A 13,339-nucleotide genomic window follows, 5' to 3' on the forward strand; every position below is an offset into this window, starting at 1 on the left:
TTTTTTCACAGAGAATGAGAATACCAATAAAAACAAAGGCAGGATCTTGGCAAAGGGCCCTGGGAAGGTATCATAAAGAAACTATATCTGTGCAGATAACCAAAACAGAATATCTCTGAAGATCAATAAACTAGATGATTATTTGAATTCTAATAACTGCATATAAAAGAAGATTCTGGAGGCAGAGGAAGAAGAGCAAGAATAGACCAGTCTAGATCTCCCAAAATGTCTGCTGAGGTAGGACTACTCAGCTTCTGCTCCTCAATGGCATTCAGTAGCTTCTCAAAATGCTTTGAGTATGAAGCTAAAATCAATCCAGAATACTGATGTTCAAAAGGAAATGCAAGATACATGTCCTGAACTGCCTTTTAAAAAATCCAAATATCAGAATGAGTAGATTTACTTTATAATACTATTCTTTACAACAATGCAAATGAGTTTATTGTGACATGAAGTTTTAGGTGACATCTACAGAGGTCATGAGTTGTCTGATAGTGGTGAGTCCATATCTGCCTCTCTCATATTGCTAACTAATCCAGAAAATTATTGAATTTTAAGAATCATTGCTTTACAAAGGAGACTCTGGAAATGACCCTATTACTTGGTATAACGAATATCTGAAATAAAATCCTGGCTATGATTAATATTCCAGGTCCACAGCCAGAACTTGAATAAAATGGAGAGGAAACAGTACAGGGCTGAATGGAAACTATTTATGTGTTGGTTGGTCACACCATATCAGAAAGAAGCGGGTAAGATTATGCATCAGCTAGAGTTAAAATATGTCAGCTTGAATTTTAGGGAGAGGCGAGACTCAAATATTCTCCATTAAATACAGCAAGAACTCTACCTGCTGCTTGTTTTACTCCTGCCATAATATTCTCCTTTCCGAAATTCAGGAATATATCACTTAAGAAAATTTGCTGGTAGAGTGACTGGTGGAGATTTTTGTCAGTAAAAAGGTCAAATAATTTTCCACAACACACTGCAATTTTTAAGCGTTACAATTTTGCTATAGGGGGCCAAAGAGGAAATTATTTTAACACACACAGAAATTATGTTGTGAATTAATGGAATGTTAACAGTAGGGCCCAGCCTTGTGTGCTATCCCTACCCACTCTCTTTTTGAAAAACATAATCTTGATAATTTTTGTTTGATTTTATTTTTTTCAATAAATATAAAAAAAAATTATCCACGTGAAAAGCAAGAACCCTTATCCCACAACCAGGCACTCTATAGCAGGCTGGACTTCTAGATATAAATGCAGGGCTTTCTAAGGACTATGGCATGCAACAAGAATTAGAGTAAGCAAAGAAAGTAAGAAAAAAAGTGGACTAACCTAACCCACCTGAGCTCGGCTCACAGGGGTCAATGTCCTCGTCATCACTGGGACACTCTGCTGAGGCCACAAGGATGTCATCTGTGGTCTGTAAAATAATCACAATCAATAGATTAATTTAAAGGGACCTAACAAAACTTCTCATTTTTGTCTCATTGACAAGTTAAATATCATTTGTTTACCTGACAGGATGAGAAACCGAATTCAATATTTCCCTTCCCAAGCACACAGACATGACTTTTTTCTCCAATTTATTCTAGATCTCTCATGTATGTATTTGCATACTTGTGAAAACGTGGTAATAGCTTAATTTACACGAGGACATGGACATGGTGGTAGCCCACTTGCAGATGTCTGTCCATGCAGCTGCACAGGGACGCTGCACAGAGTAGCATGCAGGTTTAAAACAATCTGGCAGAAACAGATTTGAAATTTATTACAGCCCTGGGGTGCTACAATGTATGCATCAGTACGCTTTATGCAGTACTTGTGCCTGGCTTCCTAAAAGCAGAATAGCTATAACCTTTTACATTCATGACCAGGTAGAGATTGATGAATCTTTGAGATATAGCTTGTCCTTACTAGGAAACACAGAATATTTTTCACCAATGTAAAAAAGGAAGCAACTATAGTCTACTCGAGGTATTTTAAAATTTTGTGTTTAGCTTTCACAATGAATTCTCATTTTTTGTAACATTTAGGTAGCATGTATCCTGTCCCCATTGTTCTTTTTATCATTAAGGATTCATAATAAATGAAAAGCATATTTGGGGGGATGGTATTTTGTAGTAAATAGGAAAGAGGTGACAGTTTTTTCTGTGACATTCTAGTTGCTTCATTGCACTTGCAGCAAAAAGACAACCATCACCATAATAAAAAGCAGTGTGTAAATCCTAGCAGTTAGACACATAATCAACTCATTTACAAGCACAAAGGTTGTTTTTTTATTGTCACTTACAAGCAGCAGTAAATTCAGCACAGTTATTGCATGGAAATTGTGAAGGTTGGAATCAGATTTGGCTAATGCTAACACAGACAGAATTCATGGTACAAGGAAGAAAATATCTCATTACATCAACTAAGGATTAAGGAGATTATAGTTGTCTAGACAATACTCAGAACTGCAACATTAATAAAATCCTTATTTAAAAGTGGGATTGATAATAGGTTGTAGCTATGTATGGTGATGCATATTTAGTAGACTTATTGTAGTGATCATTTTGCAATATATATAACTAGTATATCATTATGTTGTATACCTGAAAGGAATATGTTATATCAGTTATACCTTAGTAAAACTTTAAAAAAATAATATAAGTTTTACATTTAAAAATAAGCAGAAATATATGACTTTCTTTCATTAAAGGAGTACCTAATATAGTCAGAGATTAAAGTATAAATAAATGTCAAGAAAACTGTGCCATTTTGAAAAACAGAGACAAGGGATGATGTACTTTTGTGACAAAAATTAGGTTTATAAACCTTCCAAGTACAGGATCTTTAATTAAGTATTTGTTCCAGTGCTAATGCTTCACAATATAACTTTAATTAAATGCAATCATTTAAATAACATCTTGAAATGGTTTCATATTATTCTGCTCTTCCTTTGAGACAATTGGGAGACTGGATTCATTCATTTTGCTGCTATTAGTTCAAAATATCAGTTTTCCTGGAATTGTAACTGTTCATGTGAGTGATAACTACCAGCAATTGGTGTGATAGTAATGCAGGCATCTTTCATTAAAGTCAGCTTTAAAAGGCAAAACACCATCCTCCTCTGGCACAAGCACATCTTGCAGGCTAACATCCAAACTGATTTGATAATAACAAGTTATTAGATTATGAATGTCTTGCAGGCCAGTTCTTCCAATTTGCCCCAGAGCAGACCAGTTACTTTTTTTTAGAGATAACTTCAACCACAGTGGATACTCTTTAAAACTAATTTTAAGGTTACAAGAGAACTCCTCATGTCCCTTGAGGAATGTTAGCTGTATTCATGAAATATGTTCTTGATAGGAGAATGTGGATAAATTCTTTAATCCACTGCTTCTCATTCCAGCTGTGATGTTGCCCCTTTCCCCTCCTCTACCTGGGGAACATTTGGCAATGTCTGGAGACATTACAGGTTGACATAATTGGGCTGAGGGTGGTTGGGTGGGGGTGAGGTGGAAGGTGTCAGCTACCATTGCATCCAGGAATGCTGGTAAATACCCTAAAATGAATGTGACAGCCTTTCCATAACAAAAATTATCTGATCTAAAATGCCAATAGTGCAGAAGTTGAGAAACTGATTTAAAAGTTTAAAATCTACTGTGCCTTATTTTTTTCATCTGAAAAATCAGACAGTGTAGTAGTTCCTATTGTCATAAGAATTAAATTAGTACACAAAAAATACCTAGAGTAGGACCACATTGTAAATGCTTATAAAAGTTGCAATATTATCAACACTATTGCTGCTATTTCACAAATGTAGAACCAATTTAACCTTTTTGCACTATATGTATAAATAATACAATTTTAGATATTAAACTGGAAGTTGTACATGTGAATTATCCTTCATGTGATATCTCATGTTAACATGTAAGCAAAATACTGTAGCTATATTGGTACTTTGTTGAACGAAGCTAAGCGTCCCTCTGTTACTGCCGAGGTTCAAATTCTGGGTCAGAAGTCAAACATCAAGTTTACAAAGTAAAGGCTTCTTCTTAAAAGCAATCCATGGACTAAAAATGTGCGACTCATTGTAGAGTGTTTCATGCAGGCTAAATTATTTAGCCACACCAATTAAATTTTGTTTTAAAATTTGACCTATTTTCTACATTCAACAGCTTTTTGGAACAATTGCATAGCAAAGAGAAAGTGTTAGAATATTCTTAGTGTTATCTCTCACAAAACACAGTACCTAAAATAACAAAACATGCCATCCATTAAATAGTATCTTCTATAGCTCTTTAGAGTAGGAAAAAAACTGTACCAATATGACCTTATTGTATAACTATAATTTAGTTTTTAATGTACTTTTTCTGGTATAATGAATATACTTTCCTGTTTTTCATAATTTTTGCTTCAGAAATTGAAAACCAGCAACAATCTTAAAAAAAAAAAAAATCCCAGCAATAGTCGTGTGAATAAAAGATCTTAAATCAGTAGATGCATTGGCAGAAATCACCGGTGTATTAAAAATCAGGAAGAGGCTCAAGTATAGGAAAAAAATTAAATTTCATTTTAGAGGCTGAATTAACTGAACAATTTTCTAGCCAAAGCTGTGTAATTTAAATTTAATTCATTGTGTTTGGAGCTGCCTCTCGATGACACGTTATTGAAAGAATGGTAGAGAGAAACTCAAATATATCACATTAATCAATTCTATTCTTTAGTATCTTACAATCTTTTTCAGAAAAGAGACTGACTACTTGATGAAAGAGACAGAATAGTGATCAAGCAAAAAGCATTAGCTTTGCGTAACTATCCATCCCTAACTTCACCACTCAGAAGTCAAAGGGCCATGCTGATCTTCCTAATTCAGAGTGGTCTGCACTTTCACATGGCATCTGTTCTTGCTCAAAATGTCTATTAAAAATACTGAGGTCCCCTTACCTTCAGGGGAAAAAATGACTTGGACAGAATTCAAGAAAAAAAGGCACTGAAACTTAATCCATTATTTTCAATGGATAAACACCAATATGTTATGGGGAAAGAAAACGTAATCAGGATAGGGGAGAAAGGATGTTCTTAATGTATAGTAAGTTAGACCAGTCAGATGCGTATGGGATTTATTGGGGTGATCACTTCATAAGATATATAAATGTCTAATCACGATGTTGTACAAAGGAAATTAATATAATATTGTATGTCAACTGAAACTGAAAAATAAATTTTAAGAAACTTAAATCAATTTATTTAATACCCAGGGTTATTAGGGAGCAACCATTTGATAGGATAGAAAGTAGAGGAATTTGGAATTTGCTGCATATTCACCTGTCACTACTTTTTAAAATATAGCACCATTGCATATTAGTGTGGAATAAAATATAGAAGATACACGAACTAGTCTGAAATGTTTAATCTCTGATAAGAACAGCACTCTTAGACCTTATTTCAAATACTAAATAGCTTTGCTGAAGACTGATACATTCCCATGAAAACACCTACAAATCTCTACTATGACAAACCTGCTTTATGAGAAAAAGAGCAAACTCCAACTGTGAAAAAGGATGCTCATTATGAACTTGATATGTGCAGAGAAGTCCTTGATTTACTGTAAAATTATGGCTGAAACTTTGTTTCTCAGCAGAAATAGTCTATCTGGCTATACATCCAAAGACATAGTAAAAAATATTGTCTCAAGCAATGGCGCTTACTTGTATAATATTATTTAGCCTGATTGTTCACTGTTATAAAGGATATTTAGACTGAATTGACTTAGAAAACTGATGGGTGGAGTACTGTGCTAGCTGAAATGTGATCTGTTTGACTAATTAATAAACACTTGTTCTTGCCAATACTTTTGTTTATATGAAGCTGCTCTTGAAGAGAGAGAGAACATTTATGTCTGGCTTTTAGGACTGAATCTGATAGTCTCTCCAGAAAAGAGTTATTGCTAGGTGTGTTTCCATGAAAAAAAAAAAAAAAAAGCCAGGATTCAGAATTGGTATTACAAATTTCCCAAGCTAGATCTAACCCAATGCAGAGATAATCTATGGGGCGAGAAGTTTCTAGGAGATGGGGGAAGTTACAATTTTCACCAAGACAAAAAACTGCATGAAAAATAAAATAAAATCCCCAAACAATTATAATATATACATACAATTTCCAAACAATGGGCCAATTAGATTAAATCAATTCAATAAAGAAATATGTCAAATTGGTAATTTTAGTTAATCAACAAGCTATTAAAGATGCAAAGGAATCTAGAAACTGCATAGACCCAGTGGTAATTTCTATTGTCTCCATCAAGTTTTTGGTTCTTATTTGTCCATTGTTTTTTCTGAGTAGATGCCATATAAAATCACTCACATGGTTCACTAATCTAATAAAAATAAAAATAAACTGAGATCCAATATATAAAGGATGAATTTTAGCTCCAGTGCATGAATAACAAAGAAAAAGAGGATCAATCTAGTGACCATCAAATGGGAAACAGATACCTCATCTATGCACAGCATTTTCTGATGGGCACAAAATGTGGTCACTATCTAGCAAAAGATAAATGATGGTTCTTACCTGCAAATAACGTATTGTGCCCACTCTATTCTGAAGCATAGGAACAAATCACTTATTAATACAAATAACAATCACTTCAATTCAAATAGCTTTCTTGAAATGTAACAGTGCTCCCATATCTATTACTTTATTAAATATTCAACAATATGCTTGTTCAGAATGTAGGTGGAGGTGTTATTATCCTGAGTGTTATAGATAAGTACCTCCTGAAAAAAAAAAAAAAGGACAGAACCCATTTGTATACTCATTTACTCAACTTAAATATTTGAACATTGGTATTCATGAATATTTAGGCCAAAGCTTAAGTATCCCTGAAAACAGCCAGCTTTCATATTTCTTTAATGTTTTTTCCCCAACTGATGTCCTAGGTTATTACAAAAAGTAGCCATAAATCAGTTGTCTGCTTGGGAAAAAGACAGACTTGAAAGCCATTCAATTTTCTTCAAGATTTCCTTAGCTACTTAAAATGTATGCAGTGGTTCAAGAATGGTGAAAGTGAGATGGATAGAAAAATTCTACTATGGTAAAAAGATCACAATATTTTACTAAAATGCTAACATGCATTTTGATATGAATTTGAAACTGGTAATACTAATAGGCAAAATTCAAAGGGATATGAAAATAATGCCACAGATAAATTAATTTAAAGGAAATTATGGAAGAAAGGAAAGAACTGGAATCCTGATGATAAAAAATATACATATTTAAACAGAATTATGCAAAATAATAAACCTGCAAAGTAGAAATTTGCTGTGAGGAAAGTGCAATTTAAATTTATATTCTAAAAATGATAGTACATCGCTTATACTATCTTTTGAAGCTAATGATGACCTCCATGTTCATATTGCATTTCTATTTTTAGCCAAAGCAGCTGGCCAAAAAGAAAAAAGAAAAAAAGTTAAACTAAAGTTAAAAAATTTAGAAAGCCCTTGGGATAATCCTCCTGGATACTCACTAATTAGAATTTGGGGTGTAAGACCTCCAAAGACTGCTGATAGTGGAGTGGAGTTGCTGAAAGGGAAACAAGAATGTATGCATGATCAAATGTGTTCCTTCTCTGTTTGTTTTGGTTTTGGACAAAGAACCCCTTGAAATGGATTTGGCCATTTCCAAATTAAATAAATACTGACGGATATTTACCACACAAATCAAAGCTTCTAGTTTTGTCAATATGACTCTTTCTAGTCCGATTATTGTGACTTGAAAGGATTAATTAGTCACACAGGTTGCACTGAAAATCCTTATTCATTATGAGGCCAAAACCAGATTTTATAATTATAAAATGCCAATGATGGATATTTTCAACTAAATGCCTCCAAAGTCAAGCTTTCACTGTTGGTATTTAACAAATAAGGGAGTAGAATCAAGTTTTTGTCAAGCAGTCATATGTCTTGTACTGAGCCAGACCTAGTGATCATTCGTCTCAGTTCTTCATTTTAAACATCAGGAAACTGAAACTAAAAACTTTAAAGTTTCTGTTTGACCACATTATCCTGTAAATTAATGACAAAGCTATGAAATCATCCAGACCCCCAGTATAATATAATTGTCTCTTATTCCAGCTGACTTCTATCCATCCGTTCATAATCCATCCATCTATCAAAACCATCTTGTTCTCTAAAGGTTGATTGGGTTTATAAAGATACATGATGAAATAAATTTAAAGTAAGTTAAAAAGGTGTCAAAAGGAGAGTACTGGGTTCTAATAAGTGACCACTGAAATTACCATGAAGAAAATACATACAAGGAAACAAACATACACAGCTATTGCATCACTTGATATGGTGCACACCAAGATACACTAAAAATGAAATAAAATGAATGCTAGAATTCAGATTTTTAAAATCCAGTTACAAAAATTTAAATAACTGCAGTTATTTTGAAACAGAGTAAACCCAGAAAACACATTATTTACTTGTGGTAATCTTTTCTTAACTTATTTTTTAAAGACTTTAAACACCTTGCCTCTCATCTCTGTACATAAGTGCGTAACTAAATTCTTGGGGACAGGAAAAAATGTATATTACTAAATTTTTTCTGCCTATTTTTCCTCTCTCTTCTTGTTAATCCACTGGTGAAAATCCTTCCAACTTTAAAGGTCTCTCTTATTAATTACTGTTTTCACAACCTAAATGCTAATGAGATATTTACCTTTGTCTCTCTCATGCAATAATCATTAGGAGTTTGTAAAATTATCTCTTATTGCATCTTGGGAATAAACAAATGGAAGTGAACATTTATTAGTAATACTGGTTGTTTCTCCAGATACAATCATGTATTCATTGATCAGGGCAATTTCATTTGCATGATGGCCCTGGAATTAGAGGCTCAAAATCAAAGTTATTGAAGGAGCCACAGACATCTGCTTACCCACATTTATTTCCTATTGGGTGGTACTATGACTAATGTCTCCTTGATAGAATTTTAAACTGGGAATATATGAGAGCTTCTATCCCACAGCAAGAAATAAGGATGTGGTTGGAAATGGTGATGGCTTAGTTAAGAGAAAGTTGATTTTCTCATTTTTTTAATGGCATGAGTTGAATACATGCAAGGTTCTATACTGGGTTCCCTGAATTAAGCCAGTATCTGAACAGTACCTCTATTGAGTATCTTTATGACGCAGCGATTGACAGTAAATACTATCTGGCTCAAATGCTGTAATGTTGTATCATTCATACACTAAGAGGATCCAACTCTGCTGGTTATAGTTAAACTGAAACTCCACACTTCCCTATCTGACAACGTCATTCCTTATTAAATAACCAAACTACTTTGGCTCATCAATACATATTTGGAATGTTGTAGTGTTGACCCACTTCAGTTTAATTTGTAGTATGCTGATTAATAATGGAAAATATATAAATACTAGTCCAGATAGCAAGTTTCAGTCTGAATCTCATGAGCAGTCTGCAGCATCTTAGACTGGTTTCTGTGTTCTTAATTTTACATATGAATATATATACTATACCTGCAAATATGTATGCTATACATGTATACATATATGTATCTATAACACAGGGGAACAATTTTTAACATAATTCCTGTTGAGTCCAATTTTTCAGCTGTTTTAGACTTAAATAGGCATGCTGATTTCAAAATTGCAGTTAGTTTTTTCTATCACATCAAGTTTTTCTCTCCAGCTTATCTTAATGTGACCACTCTAGGCTGGATAGAGCCTGGATCAAGGGAAGCACTAGTGCTCTCCTATTGGCTGAGAGCAAATCTCCCTCCAGTGGGGAGGGGGAGGGGGCGACCTTGGAGACCAGTGACAGGTTCATACTTGTCTAGGCTATTCAGTTACACATGAGACAATGTGGTGAGAGGTTGTGTGCCGCTCTATATAGTGAATCGTATTCTGAAGTGTAGTCTGAGTTCTTGTCTGTATACAAGGAATTAGCAGAATTTATTTTTTTACTTACATACATACTTATTTTCTTTCCTTCAGATCATGTCTGTCTCTGCTATTTCTCATTGTAAGTGCCTAAACAACCCTGATTCATTTTGTTATTCTGTGGCAGTTTCACCATTCCCAAAGGACAAACATCAGTGCATTTGTCAGGCAAGCCTATTTTGCATATTTTAAAGTAAAACTTGGTGATCAAGATAAGTCTTGGGCCCCTCACAAGGTGTGCAAGCAGTGTGTTGAGAGTTTATGTGTGTGGACAAAGGGAACACGTGCTAAATTGCCATTTGGTATACCTATGGTTTGGCAAGAGCCCAGAGATCATTCAGCTGACTGTGACTTTTGTATAGTGAGAACTTCTGGGTATAACAAGGAAAATAAATGTAAAATAGAGTATCCCAGTCTACCATCAGCTATACGCCCAGTGCCTCATTCAGCTGAAACCCCAGTGCCAGTTTTCATTGAACTACCCTCTTTTGAAAAAACAGGAGTATGGTGAAGAACTAAGTGATAACAATGATAAAGATTTTGAAATTGAAGATGACTCAGTTTGTAAGGGATTTGAGCAGCATGAGTTGAATGATTTGGCATGAAATTTGGGACTATCCAAAAAGGCTTCAGAACTCCTAGCATCAAGAATGCATGAGAAAAACTTGCTTGAAAAAGGAAGGAGGGTATCCTACTTTCATTCAAGAGAAAGTGCATTTCTGCAGTACTTTTGAAGTGACGGTGGCTTCATGATTGCCATACATGGTTTAATGGAGGAATTGGGAATTCCAATCGATAACGCAACTGAATGGCGACTGTTCATCAATAGCTCAAAGCAGAGCTTGAAGTGTGTCCTCCTCCACAATGGCAATTTATTTGGCGCAGTCCCAACCGGCCATTCAGTTTGTTTTCATGAAGAATATGAAGACATAAAGAGAGTTACTGATCTGTTGCAATATCACAAGCACAATTGGATCATCTGTGTTGCCCTTCAAATGGTCTGCTTCCTTCTTGGCCAGCAATGCAGATACACCAAGTATCCCTGTTTTCTGCATATGTGGGACAGCAGAGCTCATGAGAAGCACTGGGTGGAGTCAAATTGGCCTCCAAGATCTGACCTCAAACCTGGTGATCCAACATTCTACATGAGCCACTTGTTGACAGAAAGAACATTCTATTCCCACCTCTTCATATAAAACTGGGTCTCATGAAGCAATTTGTCAAAACCTTGCCAACTGAAGGAGACTGTTTCAAGTATCTCATTTTGGCATTTCCTAGCCTGTCATTTGAAAAGATAAAATACCTTAATATGTATGTTTGGTATGTTTACTACTTGTACACAATTTGACTTACAGTAACAATATGTAGTCTTTACATTAATAAAATAACTCTAAATAAACAGTATATCCAGGTAATCTGTTCTTTATTTTCTTTTGTATGTACATTTTGTATGATTTTTGGGACAAAGGGAGGGTATCCTGTACTTTAAAAAGTTGACAAGATCGAGAAAAACTGGAGTCAGTTTTGGATTCAGATGCCAAAAGTTAGTAAAAAACAAGTGTCAGATGTAACTCAGCAAAAATTGTGTTCCCCTGTGTAATCATTTGTATATGTGAATCATAGTAACTTCTCTATCTCACAGTGATATTATGGGGATCAAATTTGATATGTGTGAAAAGCCTTTAAAAATATGGAAGTTCCCACACTGTAGCATTTACATAAGTTATTATTTTTGTTCTTTGCATGGCAGGATAAAGAACAGTTCTAGGAAGAGCTTTCCGAGAGCAGCCAAATAGCCACTTAACTCAATAAATTTTATTTTCTTTTTTTTTAATGTGTTTTATTGATTATAATATTACATTTGTGCCAGTTTCCCTTCCCTCTGCTCCCCTCCACCCGGTGGCCCCCCTCCATCCAGTTGTCCCCCCCTTTTAGATCATGTCCATTAGTTGTGCATACAGTTCTTCTCAACCTCTCTCTGTCTATTCCATTCCCTCCTACCATGATCCTTAATTCCTATATCATCTCCCTCCCTCTCCCCATTCCCCCTCCCTGTTGACCTCCCCCCAATATGTTCCCCGTACCTATAGTTCTTTTTCCACTCTCGTTGCCTGTTTAGTTTTGCCTTTGTTTCAATTCCCTAGCTTCTGTTGTTTCTTGTGATGCAGTTTTCATTTTAGATTTCATTGTCTTGATCCTCCTTTTTCTAAACCAGTCCCTTTAACATCTCATATAACAGTGGTTTGGATCTAATGAACTCTTTCAGTTTTATTTTGTCCTGGAAACACTTTCTCTGTCCTTCTATTCTGAATGACAATTTCGCTGGATAGAGTATTCGTGGTTGTAGGTTTTGGATTTTCATTACTTTGAATATTTCTTGCCAGTCCCTTCTTGCCTGCAGGGTCTCCCTTGAGAAGTCAGCTGATAGTCTAATTGGGACCCCTTTGTACATAATTCTTTTCTTCTCTCCTGCTGCTTTTAAGATTCTCTCTTTATCTTTAATTTTTGACATTTTGATTATAATGTGTCTTGGAGTGGTTCTCCCTGGGTCCAGTTTTTTTGGAACTCTCTGTGCTTCCTGGACCTGTACGTCTATTTCCTTCCCCAAGTCTGGGAAGTTCTCCTTTATTATATTTTCACTCAATTTTTCAAGTTCTAGTTCATCTTCCTCGCTCTCTGGCAAACCAATGATTCTTATGTTGGGCCTTTTATAGCTGTCCCAGAGGTTTCTGATCCTCTCATCGTTGCTTCCCATTTCCTCTCTCTGCATTGGTTGACTGCTTGTTCCTTCTCCATATTCCAGTTTGTTGAAATGAACTCTGAATTTTTGTTCCTCACCATCTGTCTCGTATGTGGTTTTGTTCCTTTCGTTATGAGTGTTTTTCACTTCTTTCTCATCTTTTTCCAGATCTTTTGTGAATTCTGTAAGCCACCTGATAACAATGGCCCAGAACTGAGCCTCTGACAGGTTTCTTATCTGTTCATCTGTCAGGTTCTCCATCTGTTGCCTGGTGAGCTGTGCCACCGGGATTTCTATAGTTGTCTGCCTCATTTTGACAGATGCGTTTTGTTTTCTTGGGCTGGCTGTAGGGGGCAGTGCCTGTGTACTCGTAATGACCCAGCGACTGGCGCCGTTTGGCAGCCTTTCTTGCTGTGCTGTGGTGCTTTGTCGTCACAATCCAGTGACTGGTGCCTGTCCGCGACCTATTTCGCAGCCCTGTGGCGCTTTCTTTGGGGGCGGGGGTCCAAGATGGATTCACACAGTTATTCCGCTAGGAGACCGGGATCCGTCCTCCCGCCCCCCTGGGCCTCACTGTTCAAGGCGATGTGGTGGCTGCTTTCCCCAGCGTTGGGGTCGCGAGCTGCCGGGGGTTCGACTGCA

At 35.8% G+C, this 13,339-nt stretch overlaps 1 protein-coding gene across 9 annotated transcripts in view; it reads right to left on the bottom strand.

Moving 5' to 3' along the window:
* Window positions 1–13,339, bottom strand: part of NRXN1 (neurexin 1) — a 624,294-nt gene that overhangs the window by 30,314 nt on the left and 580,641 nt on the right. For 5 of the 9 annotated variants that reach the window (XM_090281274.1, XM_090281272.1, XM_090281278.1 and 2 more), the window contains one exon: window positions 1,341–1,428. In XM_090281274.1, the coding sequence (XP_090137400.1) occupies window positions 1,341–1,428 (88 nt within the window). The remainder of the gene's footprint in view (window positions 1–1,340; window positions 1,429–13,339) is intronic. The other 4 variants (XM_090281275.1, XM_090281273.1, XM_090281279.1 and 1 more) reach the window with 1 other exon arrangement.

Source organism: Furipterus horrens, unplaced genomic scaffold (assembly GCF_987537825.1).
Source record: "Furipterus horrens unplaced genomic scaffold, mFurHor1.1.pri manual_scaffold_6, whole genome shotgun sequence".
NCBI lineage: Eukaryota > Metazoa > Chordata > Mammalia > Chiroptera > Furipteridae > Furipterus > Furipterus horrens.